General features: G+C 36.3%; 1 protein-coding gene across 2 annotated transcripts in view; it reads right to left on the bottom strand.

Moving 5' to 3' along the window:
• Positions 1-5,674: 5,674 nt before the first annotated feature.
• SESN3 (sestrin 3) overlaps positions 5,675-19,321 on the bottom strand; it is a 67,977-nt gene continuing 54,330 nt past the window's right edge. For both annotated transcript variants that reach the window (XM_017882004.1, XM_017882005.1), the window contains 4 exons: positions 18,852-18,970; positions 17,862-18,052; positions 15,332-15,476; positions 5,675-13,513 (listed from right to left, as the gene is read on the bottom strand). In XM_017882004.1, the coding sequence (XP_017737493.1) occupies positions 13,427-13,513; positions 15,332-15,476; positions 17,862-18,052; positions 18,852-18,970 (542 nt within the window). In that variant the 3' untranslated portion in view covers positions 5,675-13,426. The remainder of the gene's footprint in view (positions 13,514-15,331; positions 15,477-17,861; positions 18,053-18,851; positions 18,971-19,321) is intronic.

Genomic DNA, 19,321 nt, shown 5'->3' with positions numbered 1-19,321 from the left:
CTCCGTCTCAAAAAAAAAAAAAAAAAAAAAAGGAGGTTCCTGGTCCTTGTGCTGTACTCACTAGATCAGAACCTTTCTCTATCTCTCTGTCCATGTATATACATATATAGGGATATATTAGAGAAATTGGCTCATGTGATTATAGATGCCAAGAAATCCCACATTAGGCCATACACAAGCTGGAGAACCAGGGAAACAAATAGCACGGTCCAGTCCACGTCCAAAGGCCTCAGAACCAAAGAAGCCAATGGCATGGTCTAACTCCCAGTTTGAGGGGAAGGCCAAGACCCCAGGGAGCTGCTAGAGCAAATTTTGAAGCCCGAAGACCAGAGAACCTGGAATTCTGACATTCAAGAACTCCAGGTAGGAGAAGGGCATCCCCGCTCCAGAAGAGAAAGTAAGAAATTGCCCTTCCTCCATCTTTTTGTTTTATCCAGGCACCCAGCTGATTGGATGGCACCTGCCCATGCTGAGGGCAGACCTTACCCACTCAGTCCACCAACTCAAATGCCAATCTCCTTCAGAAACACCCTCGGAGACAAAACCAGAACAGCCCAATAATTCTAGTGAAATGCTAGAGCACCTAGTTTTCCCTTTCAGCAGAAGAGGGATGGACTCAGTGCCCACTGAAGCACTGAGAATAATTAATGCTGTACTAGCTATCTGGGTATCCTTTAGCCCAATCAAGTTGACACACAAAATAACCATCACACTCAGTGATTCTTATATTCTAAAGTTTGAGTATTTCTGTCCTAATTGTACCAGTCCAATTATAGGTACAGTCATGCTTAGGGTCTAAAACATTGAGGGTGAAGGCCTAAGAACAAGCTTAACAGGAAGGTGATATATTTCAACTCCACAAAGGTGAACATTCTGAGGGCAGAGATGAGCAAAGGACTGATTATTAAGTTACTGACTATAGTGACTCTGGTTTAGTGATATAAGTAAAAATCCCCAAGACTATCCAAGGCTATCCTTAATCGACTGTGATATAAGGAAGAAATTTTCCAATCTAGATTCTCTATGGATAAAGCACTGGCCACCTCCAGCATTTACATTCTGTCAGTTATCTATTGCTACAACAATGCTGTACTTTGTAACATACAACCAGAAAACCTCAATGGTGCACAATAGTCAATATCAAATTTTGCTCATGAGTCAGTGGATTGACTGGGTGATTCTGCTGGTCTAACTGGGTTTGATGGGTTACCTCCACGAGTTTGCAGTCAGTTCTAGGTAAGCTAGTTGACTTTACTGGTCTTGGATGGGTTTTTTCACGTGTGCTGACCCTTAGCCAGAGCATCTGGGACAACTGAGCTTGCTCCAAGTGGCTCATTCTCCAGCAGACTAGCCCAGGCATGGCAGGATCCAGAAAGAGAGAAGCATGCAGTCTCTTAAAGCCTAGGTCTGCAGCATATACAATGTTACTTCTGCTGCATTCTATTGGCCAATTCAAGTCACAGGATGAGACCAGATTCAAGAGTGGATAAATAGACTCTACCTCTTGATGGGAGAACTTGTAAAGTCACATTCCAAAATGTGTGAGTATGAATTTATGCAAACAATCAGCTACATCCACTGGGGCCAGTTATGTAAACAATCAGCTACATCCATTACCCAAGCTTTACCTGTTTACCTAACAGGTTACAAGGCATCAAATTCTGAAGGTCATCATATTGCTCCCAGGTATCAAAAGAGTTTGTGTGCACATATCTGGGAAGGTAAGGCCTTGCATGTCAACAGTTTGCTTTGAGCATCTTATACATTATCAATGATGTACATCAAGGGGGATGTGTAATGTATTCAGGAAATTATTAAAGATATTCAGAAAATTCCCACATACTCAAAGAATGCCTTATGGTTACCTTGAATATCCTGTTTTTATGCTGCCCTGAAATTCTAGACAGTCTCTGATTGCCAAGGAGATGCTGTTGTTTCAAAGTGGGACAAATCATTGTGCTAAAAACTCATTGAAAATGGCTCCTTTTTAAATCTGCCTCAATCTGGCTTTCACTTCCTTTTCTAAGTGAAGAAATACAAATAGCTTAGCCTGTAACCTTTAGTCACTGCACCGTTTGACCAAACTATACTTTCCAAATTCATCTTGTACGTGAAGTCCCACACATATGGCCTGAACACCACACTCTGGATTTTTGTTTCCTCTGTCTCTTTTACCTTCAACATGATGTTCCTCAGTCTCTGCAAATCCAAATCTTAACAATCACACAGTGTCTGCTTAAATATGGCCTTCTGCTTAAAAAATCCTTCACTGATAACCCCAGACAAAAGTGTGCTTGTTTCCTCTTTATGTTGCAAAGAGAGGTAAAAAATAGCAAGTAAATTCCGACAAATCTGAGAACAGTTTTATCATTCACTTACTGTTAGACTTAGACATGGTGCTTAATTTTGCTAAGCCTATTTTTCTTAACTCTCTAAGATGGGGATAATATCCACCTCTAGGATGGTTATAATAAAAATACTGTATTAAAAGTTTCTCACATTTACAAGGTCCTTGATAAATGATGGCTTTTTTATGACCCCGTTTACAAGCCATTATCTTCTTATTTTCTATATTGTTTAATGCCCAACCAATGCCTGTGTTACAGTTTTGCTCCCTGCACGTCCCTCTTCTTAAAGACAAGGGTTATGCCTTCCTTCTTACTGCTTTTCTCTGCATTTTACAGATGAGGAAACTGAGGAACCACAAGATTAAGTAACTTGTTCAAAGGCAGATAATTAGCAATACTAGAGTTGAGATTTGAATTTATTTTAGGAACTACTTTCTAAACCCCTACCCTGTGTGTGCTGCCTTGTCTTAGCCTGGCTTCCCCCTGGAAATAAAGCCTGAGACCAAGGTTTACTTGCCACTGGGTTGAAAGAGGTGGGCGGGAGTGAAGGACAGGTGGAGTGAAATAGGAAAGGAGGGACAACTGATAGAGTTGAACTGGTGCTCGATCCCACCAAGTCCTCTACATTTCAAAACTCTTGGGGAATGAAAGGAAGCACCAGTTAAAGGTTAACCAGAGTTAACTTCTTGCACTTTTGGTTGTTCATACTTAGTGGAAAGGCAGTACCCTCCGGCATTCTACCAAAAGCACTCAGGGAAGCCCCGAGGCAGGAGGCCAGAAGCAAGCAGTCCAGGACCACGAGAGAAGTATCAGTGAAAACTGGGCAAAAGTTTGCAGAGAATTGGTTGCCACCACACCAGTACTGAAGTTAGAGATGGGCAAGGTGACTGTGAAGGGGTGTAGAAGAGGTATGCACTACATGCCTCTTAGCAAGTAGAGTCAATGTGTGCTGAAAAGTACTGTAACCAGGAGAGTTTTCCTGAATTTCATCTTGATGTGAAGATGACGGATTTGTTCATGTTTATTTTAGGAGCATGCCTGTGTAGGAAGGAGTATTAAGAATTCTTGCCAAGGCTGGGTGTGGTGGCTTATGCCGGTAATCCCAGCACTTTGGGAGGCCAAGGTGAGTGAATCACCTGGGGTCAGAAGTTCGAGACCAGCCTGGCCAACATGGCGAAACCCTGTCTCTACTAAAAATACAAAAATTAGCTGGGCGTGGTGGCAGTGCCTATAGTCCCAGCTGCTTGGGAGGCTGAGGTGGGAGAATCACTTGAACCCGTGAGGTGGAGGTCATGGTGAGCCCAGATTGGGCTACTCCACTCCAGTCTGGGTAACAGAGTGATTCTGCATCTAAAAAAAAGAAAAAAAAAATTCCTTGCCTCAAATTCCTTTTAAAGAGTTTTATGGGAAGGTTTTGGGCTCATTTGTGTTTTGAAACATGTCAAATACGTGAGATTATGGGAGAAGAGACATGTTCTGAGATGTTCTAAATCCACAGAAAGGGAAGCCCACATTAGAAAGTTACATGCATTAAAAACCATGACTTGAATTCATAATTCCTGCCATACAGTAGAATGTTCCTAAAATAGAAATGCAACACAGTTTTAAGTTCCTGAGTCTTCTTTAGGATCAAGTCCATTGTTCTCTTAGAATTTTAGCCTTTAAATTCACAGGTGCTGATTTTATCTCTTGGTCTGTGAACCTTCCCCTCAGGGACCATCTTTTGAATCAAAATCCATTTAGGACTGGAGGGGAAAAAAATCTATTTTAAAATTAAAATTGTTGCAAGTAAGCCAGAAAGGAAAGTTATCTAACTTTGTCTGGAGCATGGATCATCCATTTACTTTTCAGTAAGATGTCAGGCAGATAGCATGGTCATTTGCATCATTCAACAAGAAACTTAAGCTGAATTAAGGTAGTGAAGTTCAATAGAAAAAAATGTCAGAAAGACTGGAATTCGAATCTCCACTGTGTCAGTTCTAAGAACTGTACCAACTCTTATGCAAGTAAAGCTTTCTATGACTTAATTTCCTCATCTATAAAAGGAAGATATCATCACTGCAAAATTATTGTGAGGATTTGTTCTTCCCAAAGGTGTGAGGATTAAATGAAATTGTGTACATGAAAGGACAAAGTACACACATAAACACGAAGTATTATTTTACTTTAAAAAATGGCTCAAAGTTGTTAATAAATTCACGGGGAAACTAGTGTCAAAAGCCTGATTTTGAATTGGGGGAGAATTCAAAATAACAACTCAGTCTTATAGAAAGACTGAGTTGTTAGCTGAGTTTGGCCTGATGGACCCTATCCTTTGTCTCCCCCTGGGGTTGCATATTATTGAAAAAAAGACTTTTGTTTTTTTGGGAGACAGGGTCTCACTGTGTTGCCCAGGCTGGTCTTGAACTCCTAGGTGCAGATCCTCCTGCCTCGGTCTCTCAAAGTGCTAGAATTACAGGCATAAGCTACCACCCCTAGCCAAAAGATAGACTCTACTCAGCAAGCAGCTGGTTTCCACTGATCTCCCATTACAGCTAGACACACGGCACAAAGGAAGAGATCTTGCCTTTGGTATGAATTTTTACGTAACATGTGAATTAAGATAAATGAAAAGTCAAGTCCTTCCTTAGAAAACTTGCACAAACGACTGCACATCCCTTATAGCTTTCCTAAAGCCGATTTTACATTCCTACTTAGAAGTCTTATCACCACTTCACATTACACATATTATCATCTTCCTCTCTCCATTAATTTTTTTCTACTTTATATCAAAGAGTAACAGTATTCTCTGGGCTTGTTTATCCATTCAAATTCATTATTGTGCTGTGTATTTCAAATACATTAGTACACATCACCTAATTCTTAAACAACCATCTCAAGAAGGTATTACTCCTGATAGAATGTAATTCAGAAATCAAAGATCATAGAGATTAATTTACTTTCAAGGCTGCAAAGCTAGTAGAATATGAAAAAAACTAGGTTTTTAAATCCAGGCCCCAACCTTATGTCCAATGCCCCTTTCCTCATTCTAATTATGGCTTTGGTTAACAAGAGACAATAATAAAGTTAATTTGCCTCTTGCTGAGATCACAATTATTTTAAAAGGTAACAATGACTATACATTTTGCACAACTTACACTACTGCAATATTCTACAAATAGAATATTGAGTGATAAGAAATATCACCAGGAAACTGGGTTAGGAAAAAAATAGTGAAAATAATGACTCCTATAATTGTGATATCTTTAAGAATACATGTCTCAATAATCAAGCAGAAATAAATCAAGCGAGAATGCTACTCCAATATAAACAAAGTAGGCAAATGATTGGTGTTCAGTTTTGCCAATTTTATTGAACCAATAAAATTCCTACTAATAACAATGAAATAAATTTCTGCAAGTATAAATGTGATACAGTTTAACAAAACCCATTGTTCTGTACCTATAAATAGATTTTCAAAATGTCATAAAAAGTGCAGTTATGAATTGTTAACATGTTAATACACAGTTCCTTTATTTCAAATGTGTTTGTCTTGACTCACTAACAGTTCCTTCTGCATCTGTCCAAATAATATTACCCATCCCTCCAAAAAAAAAAAAAAAAAGAGGCATTAAAGCACTAGAATATTACACATAAACTGATCCATTTAGGTCAGCTTTAGTCAGAACTGTAAAATCAGCAACATAAGAAAAACAAAACCTAGTAATACATACAAAAGCTTTCATGGGTTCTAGAACCTTCTTAACTGCTGACTCATGTGGAGGGCATTAGGAGTTGAAAAGGCTTATATGGTTAACTACCTTAGACTATATCTACAGCAGGGTCTGGTTTGCCAGAACAAGTTTAAAGTGGCTGTTTACTAAGTTTGTTATCTTCAGAATTGAAACTATAAGACCGCCATTTGACCCTGAAACTTGTGTGAATCTTAAATTGCATCAAATATCTATTTGATAAAAGCTTATTCTAATTTAAAACCTTATAGAGTAAGAGACTGATATATATAGCAGTCTTAAAGATCACGTCATCTGCCTTACATTAGTCCAGTCACGTGCTTCGTAAAAAAAAAAAAAAATTACAGTAACAAAGCACAGGACTACAAAGGCAAAACATCACAGCTTCTGATTACACTGAATAAAAAGTACCAAGAAACGCAAAAGATAATTCTGTATTAATACTGATGAATTAAAGAACTATAATAGACGTTTCACAGCATGCTACATATATCGCTCACAACTTAAGGATAAATGTCTAACGTTGAAAGTCAAGAAGTTGGCAATCTGATTTCATGTGCAATTCAGCTACAAAGTCTTAATATATACATTCATTATGTAGCTGTCCTGCAAAACCAGGATTTTTTAAAAAGAGTTTTCAAGTTCAACTTCTATTTCATAAGTTAAAAGATGCATCCAGTTCTTCCATGACCAGGAAAGTTATTTTCAGGCTTAAAGGAGCTAATCCAAGTAGCAAGGCCGTGTTCCAAGTGGACCTGACAGGGTTCTTTATTACCTTGCTCAGACTGTGTATGTGTATGTGCCTATACTAGTAGCACTGAGAAGATGCCAAACTGGCTGTGGTTTGCTTTCTGTGTCTCTTATTTTGGATTGAAAAGAGTAAATGTGAAGAGAAAGAGGAAGGGGAAACTGTATTTTCTCTCCAGAGAAGACTAAGTAATGCAAAGGAAATATCTGCACTAGATATATAGTTTGGATCACTTTCCTTGGTGAACAAGGGTACCATTTAACTCTTTTACCTTAGAGAACCAGTGAAATTCAGAAAGCGGAAGTCTCTCATTACAAAGGAAACTTCTTGGCCACCCAACTAATACATTTCCTTTTTTCTACCTTTTAATCCTTCCTTATCAGACTTGGGGAGCCAGTTGAAAATGTGTAAAGATATTAATTTAAGAAAGAGATGTACAATAAGTTTTATTCTGTAAGTTTCATAATGTATGCCCTTAACTAATCAGGATTTGCGAACAATATTTTAACACTATAGACCAGAGAGATTCTCTCTGATACTCTTTCGGTAGAAATTATACATTCATTTTTTTAAGAGGTTAACTTGAGGGGTGCAAGAAAATAGACTGTTCTAGCAAAATTGACATAACAAAAATTCTATTCATCATATTTAGACTTACTAATGTTTGATGTTGTCCTGTGAACTGTAAAATTGGGTATTTGTTCTAAAGGCTATTTTGTGGTATGCCCTGCACTATTTCAAAGATTTCCACAAGCATTCAAAAGAATCAGATATTCATTCTCTGTTCCCCCCATATATATATATATATAATATATATATATAAATATATTTTTTCATTCTGTACTTCATGGTGGTACAGTCATAATTAGTTTAAAGCTAAAATGAACACTTCATGGCATATAATTTAATACAAACCGCCTCATTCAGTCTCCATTATTAAGTTTCATTTCTTAACTAGGACATCAATTCATTCCTGAGCCCTGAAAGGCATTTACTGGAATCTACTATCAGGTTGAGTTGTTCATGAATGAGATGGAAAACATCCAAATACCGCAAGAAATAATAATTATCTATACTTGCAAATGGGATGGTTCATCAGGTCAGACAACCGTGTACAGTGTCCCATGTTAGAAACCTGACATAATTTTACATTTATGAACAACCTCAAGTGCACCTAGCTGGAGAGGAAGAACTATTACATCTTCTTCCTCTTTGCATTTCCTCTTCCTTCTGGATAGGAAGGAAGTGCAGCTGGATATACCCTAAGTGCAGCTAGGAGAATAAAGACTACAAAGTCAATGCATTTTCTTTTCATCCCATGGAACATTTTTTTCCTCCCATAAGAATAGGATAGCAACAGAGGTTAGAGGCTTAGTCTAACCCAGGAAAGCCTGGTTAAACCCTTATGTACCCAATTTTGTGTTATTTTATTATATTATAAATCAAATGGGCTTCTGTGATCCCATGGGACCATCTAAATACCCTTTGCCATATGTCCTTCTATTAGAAATGTGTTTCAAGGCCCAAACACCACCAATAAAACAAATGTCTGGAACACCACCCTATTTGCATGCCAGAAATTTCCCATTCCACTGAAGGGTTATCAGTCATTCTGGATTGCTGGAGAATTTTAACTTTACATTCAAATAGCTTGGACTAACAACAGTATTCATAACCTAATGCAAATCCAAGTTAGGATGGCAATTCAATCACTTTAAAATTCTGCTATATGCTAAATTCTGAATGATAGAAATAGTTCAATTTCTGTATCATGTATAAATATAAAGATTCCTACTTTGATAGAAGGCAAATATCTTTTATGATTTATTTAAAATATGGAAGTTGTATTACTGAACAACAGTGAGTGAATCCATGAAAAGGTTAGATATTCTGAATTTATAGGCTCTTTGGGGATGAGGTAGAGGAGAGCAAGATATTTCGGCAGCTGGGAAAAGGGTAGAACAGAATAGGGTGACACAATTTACACTCGATACTGCATAACATCTGGTAGAGTGTCTAGGGCAAAGGTTAGCCAAAGTATAGCTGGATGGTTGAGGGATTTAGAAGGAGTTGGGATGAATCCATAGTCTCAATGAATGGAGAAAAAGTAACTCAGGAAAGTAAATGCTGGTGACTTATCAGCAGGTGGCTGGTGATGTTTGGTTTGGATTGTGAAAGCTGCTTAGACCAAGATGGGCTGAGGGAAGGGGAGGAGAGTAAGCATGTAGAGGTTGAGGCACTTGGAGGAAGAAGAAGCAGGCAGGAAAGGGTGAACTGAATGCAGATAGGAGCTCCCACATGGGAAATATTTTCTCTAGATTAGGAGTACGATGCTGAGGGCAGCCACGCTCTCAGCACTATGTTCCTTGTATTCTTTGAAAACTTTTCCTTCCTCATAGGGCTCTGCCTTGACATATACCTCTACCTCTATTATCCATTTCACCCCAGCTATTTTTAAGTTCTAGGTCTCACCTGGGCAGATTCTAGGTCTGTTAACCAAGCCAAATTAGCATTGAAATAAGCTCCACATACAGTGGGCATATAAGTTCTGTTGACTGAGATAAATACATTCATGTTACAGTACTGTTTTGAAGAAAGACTATTTAATTTGATTCTCAGTCTCCAGAGGGATATAATAGGGAAACAGAGTTTATGTTGACGGCCACCTAGAATAGGTTCTGATTACACAAATTAGGTAACTTAAAATTCAATCTGAGCAGAGGAGCCACAACTTTCAGTTTGCTGTGGAATTGTACTACTAAGCAAATGTGACATACTATTTACATAACATTATTGTTATATACTGTTTACTCCATGTAAGACCATCTCTTTGCATAAAAGCAGTCCTATTAGAGAGAAGAATTTAAGGTCTTGTTTTCCAGAGAAATGATTTAGAATTGTCTTTAAAATACAACCTAAAACACCTTATTTTGCTAACACAGTGCAAATCATTTTTATAACATGCACTGTAATTTATTTTTACCATAAGGAATTGTCCTTAAGAGTTCAAAAGAATCTTACCATCAAATAGGCATGTACCCTCCCTCCACTAAAAATGGTGAACTATTTTAAGTACAGATCTTTAATTATTTGTTGATCATTTTATTTTGCTGTGGCACAGAAAACTAAGATTTCGGATTTTAAAATAACGTTATAAGGAGGAAAAGGAAAAGGTCACTCTGGAATAATAATTAGCGTTTAGGAGCATTTAAAATCTTTAGGAGACATTATAACAATTAAATAGGAGACCTGGTTCAAATTTTATAGGATTCTTACATAAAACTTATATTGACTTTTCTGTTGTAAAAACAGCCCTGTGTTTCTCTGCCATTATTTGGGCTTACAACCATAATTAAAGGCCAAGGCTATGCCCCAGATTCCATGTTAGCCATCTTTTATTTTAAAAATACCCCAAATGGGACAAATTCATACTGGGACTGAGACAATGTACTTAGTTCAAAAAGGTGAAGGAGGTAATAAGCTGTCTCAAAAGCCTCTTTTCCCCTAATGGTAATGCATCCACCTGAGGAAGCCTCATCTGAAGAAGCCAGTGAGGCACCAGCCTGGCTACTCCCATAGTCAGGTGGGTTAAAGAACAGATTATTTTCAGATGGGGGAGTATCTCAATATTTCTTGAGGTGATCTGAGAAATTACAAATTACCATTGAAGCTGGAAATCTTGAAATTCCAAAGTAAATAGACATTATTCAAGCATACACATCAGTGGACTATTAAGACTAATTTTAACATAATAAGCAAAGAATTAAAGAATTCACATTCACATGTGCTTTTCTCACGTACACTTGCACATTTAAGTTTGGCACAATGTGAGTGCAAGGTGTAGATCAGCATATTGCATAATCACATCATTATACCAATTGAACCAGACATCTCTTTTAAAAATATCACATTTTAATATAAAAAGCTATACTATAAATTACTAAATAGTAAATTCAATACTCTGAAAAAATACCACCCTGGAAAACCGCATCAGAATTTCAAGTTTGCATTGGATAAAGAGAATTAACAGCAAACTCGTTGTAAAATGGTATTCACAACCTGAAATGCTGTGCATGCTGCGTATTAGTAGGTGCTTTAGCACCTGCAGAAGTCAATTTTTCTAGGCTGGTTCACTGAGGTTCATAAATATATTGTTTTGTTTTTGTTTATAGTTCCAAGTCAACTTATTTTCCTGACTATTGATGAAATAGATCAATGCTGAGCTAAAAAGAAACTTTGCAAGGAAAGAGATCTATTAAAGGCACTAATATTTCCATAGCCTAAACTCCAACTACTTACATTTCCAGGGAAAAAAATAAACAACAACTAAGTGGCCATTTTAGTTACTTAAACCTTGTTTCCCCTTTTGGTCTAAAGCTCATATGGTGTTTTGTGAGAATTTCTCCTCCTTTCAATACATACAAATCATTTTTTATCCTGTTATACAGTTCACCTGCACAAAAATATAGGGCTATTAATTGAAAGCATCTGGTAAAAACACAAATTCAAGAATAAAAGACATCCTCAACTTGAAAGTTGTAAAGTTAGGGAAGTCAAATGGACATTTATGTTGCCATTTGTGTTTTGCCATTCTCCTAAATATTTTCTTCGTATTACATATCTACATAATGTAATATTGAATAAAACACACGGCATATGCAATAAAACAGAAGAGATATGGCACAAGTTCTCTGAATAATCTCTTTAAACCACCCTGTCTTCAAAAATATTAGTAATTTTTTCCTCACATGGAAGATTTCAAACAGGATCCTGGAATCCAAAAATGCAGAACTACCTTATGTTAATAAGTGTACAGTCATATTTGTTTTCCTTTCTGGAACAAAATTTAAAAGAAAGCAACCCAATATATTGTACCAGAAGAGGATGATAAATGGAAGAGGAAAATGATTTAATGAAACACTAGTTCACGATTCTTTCACAAAAGTTAAATCTTATATCACAAGTAAGTCTAAAATGAAATCTTTGCTGGAACAGAAAATTGTATCTATATTATTTACTGTGAAAAATGGATATGTTTTCAAAAATTAGCATGTATGTGTACAATTCAAGTCACCCTTAACTAACCAAAAGTGTTTAAAAGCAGTGCAGTTGTGTCCTACTGGATAGTTGTAAGCATCTCTTTAGGCACTTTACTGGTTCGTTGACATAATACAAATTAAAGCTATAAACACATAATGTTGTGCTCTCTGAAGATAGTCTAATCAAGCAAGCAACGTAAACCAATGCAAAAATGTGACTTTTTGGCCGCTTATTCCTCCCCTATGACTTGATAACTTTTAAAACCAGTTGTCCAAGGAGATTTTTCTGGGGAAGGGAATGCTTTGGCATTATGAAAGGAACATTGTTCAATCCCAGTAAGGTAAAACTGAAAAAAGCCTGTGCAATAAAGAAATTTGAAAAAAATTTCTTTATGGCTCTGTTGAAAAGGACACTTTTGCAGTGACATGACGGGGAACGTTTAGTTGAGTAATTTTTGAACATATTGCACTCTGTTTTTGTTGTTCAATCACATTAATGCATAGAAACACAATTTTTACCTTTGAATAATAAACTGTCTAACCTAAGAACAAAAGTCATGGAAAATAATTTCTAAAAGCCTAACAGGAAAAAAATAGGCATATTAACCTTCTTTTGCTTAACGAAATATAGAAAAAAAACTATGAGAAAGGAAAATGTGCAAAGAAAATTTTGGTCAGTCTTGTGTGGGTATGGTTTATATGTGCCAACTAAATGAACTGTAAGCAGCACTGTGAGCACTGATTATTTAAGGTGACTGAGGATTACTGTCAGTGATAGTATTGTGTATAATTCCACTTATAATATATACATCTGATACGGAAAACTGAAACTTCTGTTTTAGAAGAGAAAGAAAATAGCTGAATTTGGCATTTCAGTAGCATGCTATAGAATTCATCATGATTAATTTCACATTAAATTATGGGCAATGGCTGTATCACATTTCATGTTATCGCCAATAGCAGTAAAACAACAACAAATGAACAAACAAACAAAAAAAACAGTGCCTGACAAATAATCTCCTGGGGACACAAATACGTGTCCAGTGAGCAGCTTGGTTCAACAGCGCATGCTTTTCCTCCACCAGATTTAGGACACAACATTAAAATTTTAGAATGGCCAGAGAGGTCACTCTTTGCTGAATTCCAACATCTGAAAAACAATTGCTTGAGCAGATTGTAAGCACTTGTCCTTATTCTTAAAAAAAAGGGTGGGGTTGGGAGGGAGAAAAAATACACATACACACAACTCAAAAGCGCTGAAGTTAAGCATTAATAAGCCAGATTCATGATTTATGATCAGTATCCAAAACTCCAACTATAAACAATGCAAAGTAGTGCTCCTCAGTATTATTTTTGCAATTGTTAGTAATGTTAAGCATCAAGGAAAATAAAACACATCATTGCACATTACAGCCGCAAAAAACAAAAACAAAAAACAAACGGCTAAACTTTGACATTAGAGAACTGAATAATTTTTGATGTTATATCACAAATAGCTTCTGATATTTATCTTATGTGAAAGGTCTTTACACATGTATGACATTTTCCTTGGGTGATACTTCAGGTCAAATGCCGAGTTATGGCACGAAGAGCATAAAGAAGTTCAGCTTGCATTCGTGCTTCCATTAAAAGTAGATTGACATGAACCTAGAAGTGAAAATGTCATCAGTTTAGTAACCATTATAAACACCTAAAATATCTTATTAGACATTCACAAAGGTTTTTTAATGTCTATATAAGCAATATTCACACACACCCCTAGACATATTTATCCATGTTCATGATGCAACACTCAAACCTGTGTCTATAAAAAATGGCTCTGTGAGCAGTAAAATAACCCATAAAATCTAAAAAATTCTGATAGCTTTATTAAAGTTGTTATTCTTGTAAAGTCAATCTTTTGGGTTATAAAATAAAACTAATTTTATAAATTATAATTTNTCTTATTAGACATTCACAAAGGTTTTTTAATGTCTATATAAGCAATATTCACACACACCCCTAGACATATTTATCCATGTTCATGATGCAACACTCAAACCTGTGTCTATAAAAAATGGCTCTGTGAGCAGTAAAAATAACCCATAAAATCTAAAAAATTCTGATAGCTTTATTAAAGTTGTTATTCTTGTAAAGTCAATCTTTTGGGTTATAAAATAAAACTAATTTTTATAAATTATAATTTTCCTACAAATTATATTTCTTTCTAGTTATAAAATTTTACATGGCTAAAAATCAGCCCTCATTTTTTTTTGACAGTTTATGCTTATCCTGTGAAAAGCTTTAACATTTATTAGGTTTTCTAACTTAATGTTTCCTATACATTTCTTTCAAATAAATATTTTTATGTAACAGTATATTTGGCACAAAAGTCCTGAATTATATTGTCAAAACACTAAATTACCAAGTTTGGGAAAAATCTATCGTCTTTTTTTTTTGAGAGATGGAGTCTTGCTCTGTTGCCCAGGCTGGATTGCAGTGGAGTGATCTCGGCTCACTGCAACCTCCGCCTCCTGGGTTCAAGCGATTCTCCTGCCTCAGATTCCCAAGCAGCTGAGACTACAGGCATGTGCAACCATGCCCAGCTAAAATTTTTGTATTTTTTAGTAGAAAAGGGGTTTCACTATATGTTGGCCTGGCTGGTCTTGAACTCCTGACCTCAAGTGATCCACCTGCCTCGGTCTCCCAAAGTGCTGGGATCACAGGTGTGAGCCACCGTGCTCAGCAGAAACCATTGTCTTAATAGGTTAATTCTAGTGGTTAAAAAATCTCAAAATGGATGTGCCTTCTGGGCCAAAATACAATTACACCTAACACAACATTTCAGTATGTCTGATTTTTATTAACAGGTTGAACTGTAGACAGTTTTCCTAATGTACTTTGAAGATATCAATGCTTAGATCTAGTATTTCAAAGGCTCATGATAAACTTTTATTTTATACACTATGTTGAACACAGCATATAACCATAATTGGGTTACTATTCAATAAATCTGAATTTAAAAAATATTTAAAAAACCCAGATAGTGGCTGGGTGCAGTGGCTCCTGCCTGTAATCCCAGCACTTTGGGAGGCCGAGGTGGGCGGATCACCTGAGGTCAGGAGTTTATGACCAGTCTGGCTAACGTGGTGAAACCCCATCTCTACCAAAAATACAAAAATTAGCCAGGCGTGGTGGCGGGCACCTGTAATCTCAGCTACTCGGGAGGGTAAGGCAGAAGAATTACTTGAACCTGGGAGGTGGAGGTTGCAGTGAGCCGAGATTGCACCACTGCACTCCAGCCTGGGCGAAAGAGTGAGGCTCATCTCAAAAAAACAAAAAAGAAAACCCCAGATAGCTAGATGATGCCACTTCCATGTCAATGGCAATAATTTATTAATACTTCCATGTGTTATTTTTTCATAACTATTACTTCTTATACTGAAGAACTGTCCTTGGTATAATGCTTAACATTGAAACGCTTACCTTTTCTGAGTGTTTGAACTGCCGCCAGTAACTATCATACATGCGTTTTGTAGTCCTCTCAGGATAGCAGGTCACTGTTTTAATGTAAACCTTCAGGCTTCTTTCAAGTAATTGATTAACTTCTCCATAATCATAGTCATCATACCTATGAGCAACACAACAATAGCTTTATAATGACAAAATTCAAATATTTAATTTCCAAAGCTATACTAAGGACATTTATTGTCTAGTAATTAAATACTAAAAGCTCGTTAATTAATTGAATCCACAAATGTTTACTGAGTACCCATTATGTGCCATGGGTACTCAGTAGTAGTGATATACCAGTGACCAAAATAGACAAAAATCCTTGGTCTCATGGAGCTTAAATTTTGTTGAAGTAAAAAGGAAAAAAAATTAAAAAGATAAACATATTGTAGTCAGATGATAACTGCCATGGAGAGGAAATGGAACTTGGTCTGGGAGGAGAGGAGTTGTTACTTTAAATAGGGTGGGCAGGAAGGCTTCTCTGAAAGGTTGATATTTGAACAATACCAGATGGTGGTAAAGAAGCAAGTGTAAAGGACTTGAGGTAGGAGTCAAGTGTTTCAGGGAAGAGGAAGTAATCACTGAGTCCCATGCTGCCAAATAGACAAATAAGATAACTGGGAACTGACCACTGGAAGTAGCTATATGGAGGTCACTAGCAACCTCGGTAAGAGCAGTTTTGTTGGTTGATAGGGACAAAAGCCTGATACTGTGAATAGGTTCAAGAGAGAATTGGAGATAAGAAAATAGTGACAGTAAATATATACAATTTTGTCAGAGATTTGCTTTGCACAAAAGCAGAAAAATGAGGCAGTAGCCAGAGGGAAATGAAAGGTGAAACTGAAATTTTCTTTAAAGATGGGAGAAATTAAGTGTGTTTCTATACTGATGGGAAAGATCCAATAAAGAGAGTAAAGCTGATTATGCTGGAGAGAGAAGGGAGTATTGCTAGAATTGAGATCTTTAGAAAATGAGAAATGGGATTTTGTGCATAAGTGGATAGGAACATAGACAGTAATGACAGCAGAGTAAATGGGCACAGATGCAGACAGGTAGGCAAATGTGGTATTGGGAGCTTGTGGAATTTCTCTGTTATATTTTCAGTTAATTTTTAACCCATATAATGCTTAGTTTAATAAAAAGAGTATCTCGATGCATTTATGTAAGCTTTATTTTGTAGCATCCAACAGATAAATATACTCACTACATTTGTTGCCTTGTATCCAATACATATTTATTGCATTTAAATTTAGTTCTATTAGTGTTTATTTTTCTTAGGTAGGTAGATATGATATATATGTGTTTTAAAATGTGTTGATTCTTTGATAACATTGTCTAGCATGGTAAATGGACAAATAGCTCAGTTATTATGTACAACTATAATCTATTACATGGAATATCATGTTATTAGTCGATTTATCAGTAAATTTTGGGGTTCTTTAGCTAAAATTATGGGAAATACTTTGCTTAACAGATTAAATTCTAATTATCATAAAGTCTTTCTGATATATATCGGATATATGGTCAAGTTGAATAATTTGTAACTGGAAATTTTTTCTGTCTGTTAATCTATTTCCATAAAAGCCTCAAACCACAAGTCAAAAAGGCACATTCTTCAATAAGTGCTTTCTTGATTAGACTATTCAATCTCATTTACTTACTGTCCTCTCAATGCCAATTTTCTAAATTTAAAGGTCATTAATTTATATTGGCTGATATATTTAATTTCAGTGTTATGTGATGTTATGTAAGCTTATGAAGGCACAACCTACTATAGTTTTGTTTATACTGTAATTGCCATTCCTTAAAAAATGTTTTTGTTTTTTTTTTTTTTTTTTTTTTTGAGACGGAGTCTCGCTCTGTCGCCCAGGCTGGAGTGCAGTGGCCGGTTCTCAGCTCACTGCAAGCTCCGCCTCCCGGGTTTACGCCATTCTCCTGCCTCAGCCTCCCGAGTAGCTAGGACTACATTAGCTGGGACTACAGGCGCCCGCCACCTCGCCCGGCTGGTTTTTTTTTGTATTTTTTAGTAGAGACGGGGTTTCACCGTGTTAGCCAGGATGGTCTTGATCTCCTGACCTTGTGATCCGCCCGTCTCGGCCTCCCAAAGTGCTGGGATTACAGGCTTAAAAAGACCAAACTAACTAAACAAACCAGAATTTATTATAGTGATCTAAAGGGACACTACAACTGTTTTTTTTAAAACTCACCTATTCTTCCAGGAAGGATTCTCAGATTTGGTCTAATTCTATCCTATCCCCAATGATTACTGATGCTTTTTTCCCTCCTTAGTAAATTTTTACCATTGTATTTATATGTGCATCAATGTTAAGATTCATGACACTTAAAGAAAATGCTTCTCTATAAAATGAAATTAATTTTAAAATCAGAAGTCTACATGTAATATTTTTTTCCCAGAGTCATATACCCCAAACAAGATAAAAATAAGACTTATGCTTGAATTTTCACTTAGAAATGTATAAAACTGTCTCTACAATGAACATACCTGATTCCAAACATACAGTGAACGTAGTTAAATAAAGCTCTGCGCAGCATGGTTGTGTCAACATCCTCATGGGTGGCCATAGTGTTATATGTGAGATTGTAGACCATCCGAAACTTTTCATCAAGAAGATGTCCAATGTCAGAATAAAGTCTGTTCACCAGGGAGAACCCATGATTTTCCCAGGTATAGTCCTAAAAGAATAAAATGTATTTAATTACAAAGTGGGCATTTTCCATGTAAATCTATGTATTTATTAAATATAACTAATGAAGCAAGTAAGTGAGGCTATTTCTAATTTAATTCTAGGTTTGCAGCTTTACTAAGGCTTTACCTAGAACCCTTGACATCAGTTAGTAGATCAGAGTGTCTGGATGTTTCTTCAAAGGGTATGGGATTTGCCATGTTAGTGATGAACTCTAGTTATCTCCTACACTCAGGTACTATGCACATTATCCCCTTATCTGGAAGGGCCCCAGGAGATCTTGGAATATTCCTATGTGAACAAACCTACCCAGTGACACAGACAGTTAACAGATCATCTAAAATAACCATGAAGGAGTTTGTCATAATTCAATCTCATACCCTCTTTAGGAGTCACATCACTGCTGTGGCTATTTCCTAGGGGTTAAGATTAGAGTAGCCCTTAAGCCCACGACTACTGGTGTATGATATTATTCCAAGAAAAAGTGATGTCACCTGTTTTCCTCTCTGTTCCCTTCCAAAAAAATGGTATAAACATTATGCAAATACCATGTAGTAACAGAAGTAACTGAATAAAGCAGACTGTTTCCTTTTGTCTTCTTAGGGAGAAAAATGTTGAAATAATTATACATCTATTGGGAACTCCAATTAGACTAGGCTGAAACTAGGTTAGATACAAAGATTTATAGATCCTATCAAAATTCTTTAGATGCCAATTTTAAAATTTCAACACTTAACAGTTAAAATGACAGTATTTTCTAGTTTCTCTGAATTAATGACATATTATACCTGAGCTCGAAATGTTGGCAAATGCTCTTCTCCTCGTCTCGCAAAGTCTTCATAACCAAAACCAGGGTCTTCAATGTATCGAGAGACATCAGATGTTATAATCATGTCATCCTCAAAATCTAAGGACAATAATGAACAATCTAGTGTTAAGGATACTGTACGTGGTTAAGACAATAAATCGGAACTCCATTTTCTTCCACTTTTTAGCTTTTCCATGGATTTCTAAAGTGAAACCATTGACTCTGTGACTTAAATTTATATAAAATATCTACTGCTAAAGTTTTAAATATAATTTCATTACCAAATACTAGCAATCTTACCATTTAACTAGTTTTCCAGGTAAACTGACTAAACTATCTAAACAGTAGTAGCAAAGGGTAAATATGCTAGTTTTACTAATTTAGGAATGGAAGATAGCACAGGCCTGTAAGCATAAAGCTTAACCTTTTTTTTTTTTTTTTTTTTTTTTT

Source organism: Rhinopithecus bieti, unplaced genomic scaffold (assembly GCF_001698545.2).
Source record: "Rhinopithecus bieti isolate Rb0 unplaced genomic scaffold, ASM169854v2 scaffold_12653, whole genome shotgun sequence".
Taxonomy (NCBI): Eukaryota; Metazoa; Chordata; class Mammalia; order Primates; family Cercopithecidae; genus Rhinopithecus; species Rhinopithecus bieti.
Note: the sequence above shows the minus strand (reverse complement) of the source record. Positions and strands in the feature narration are given on the sequence as shown.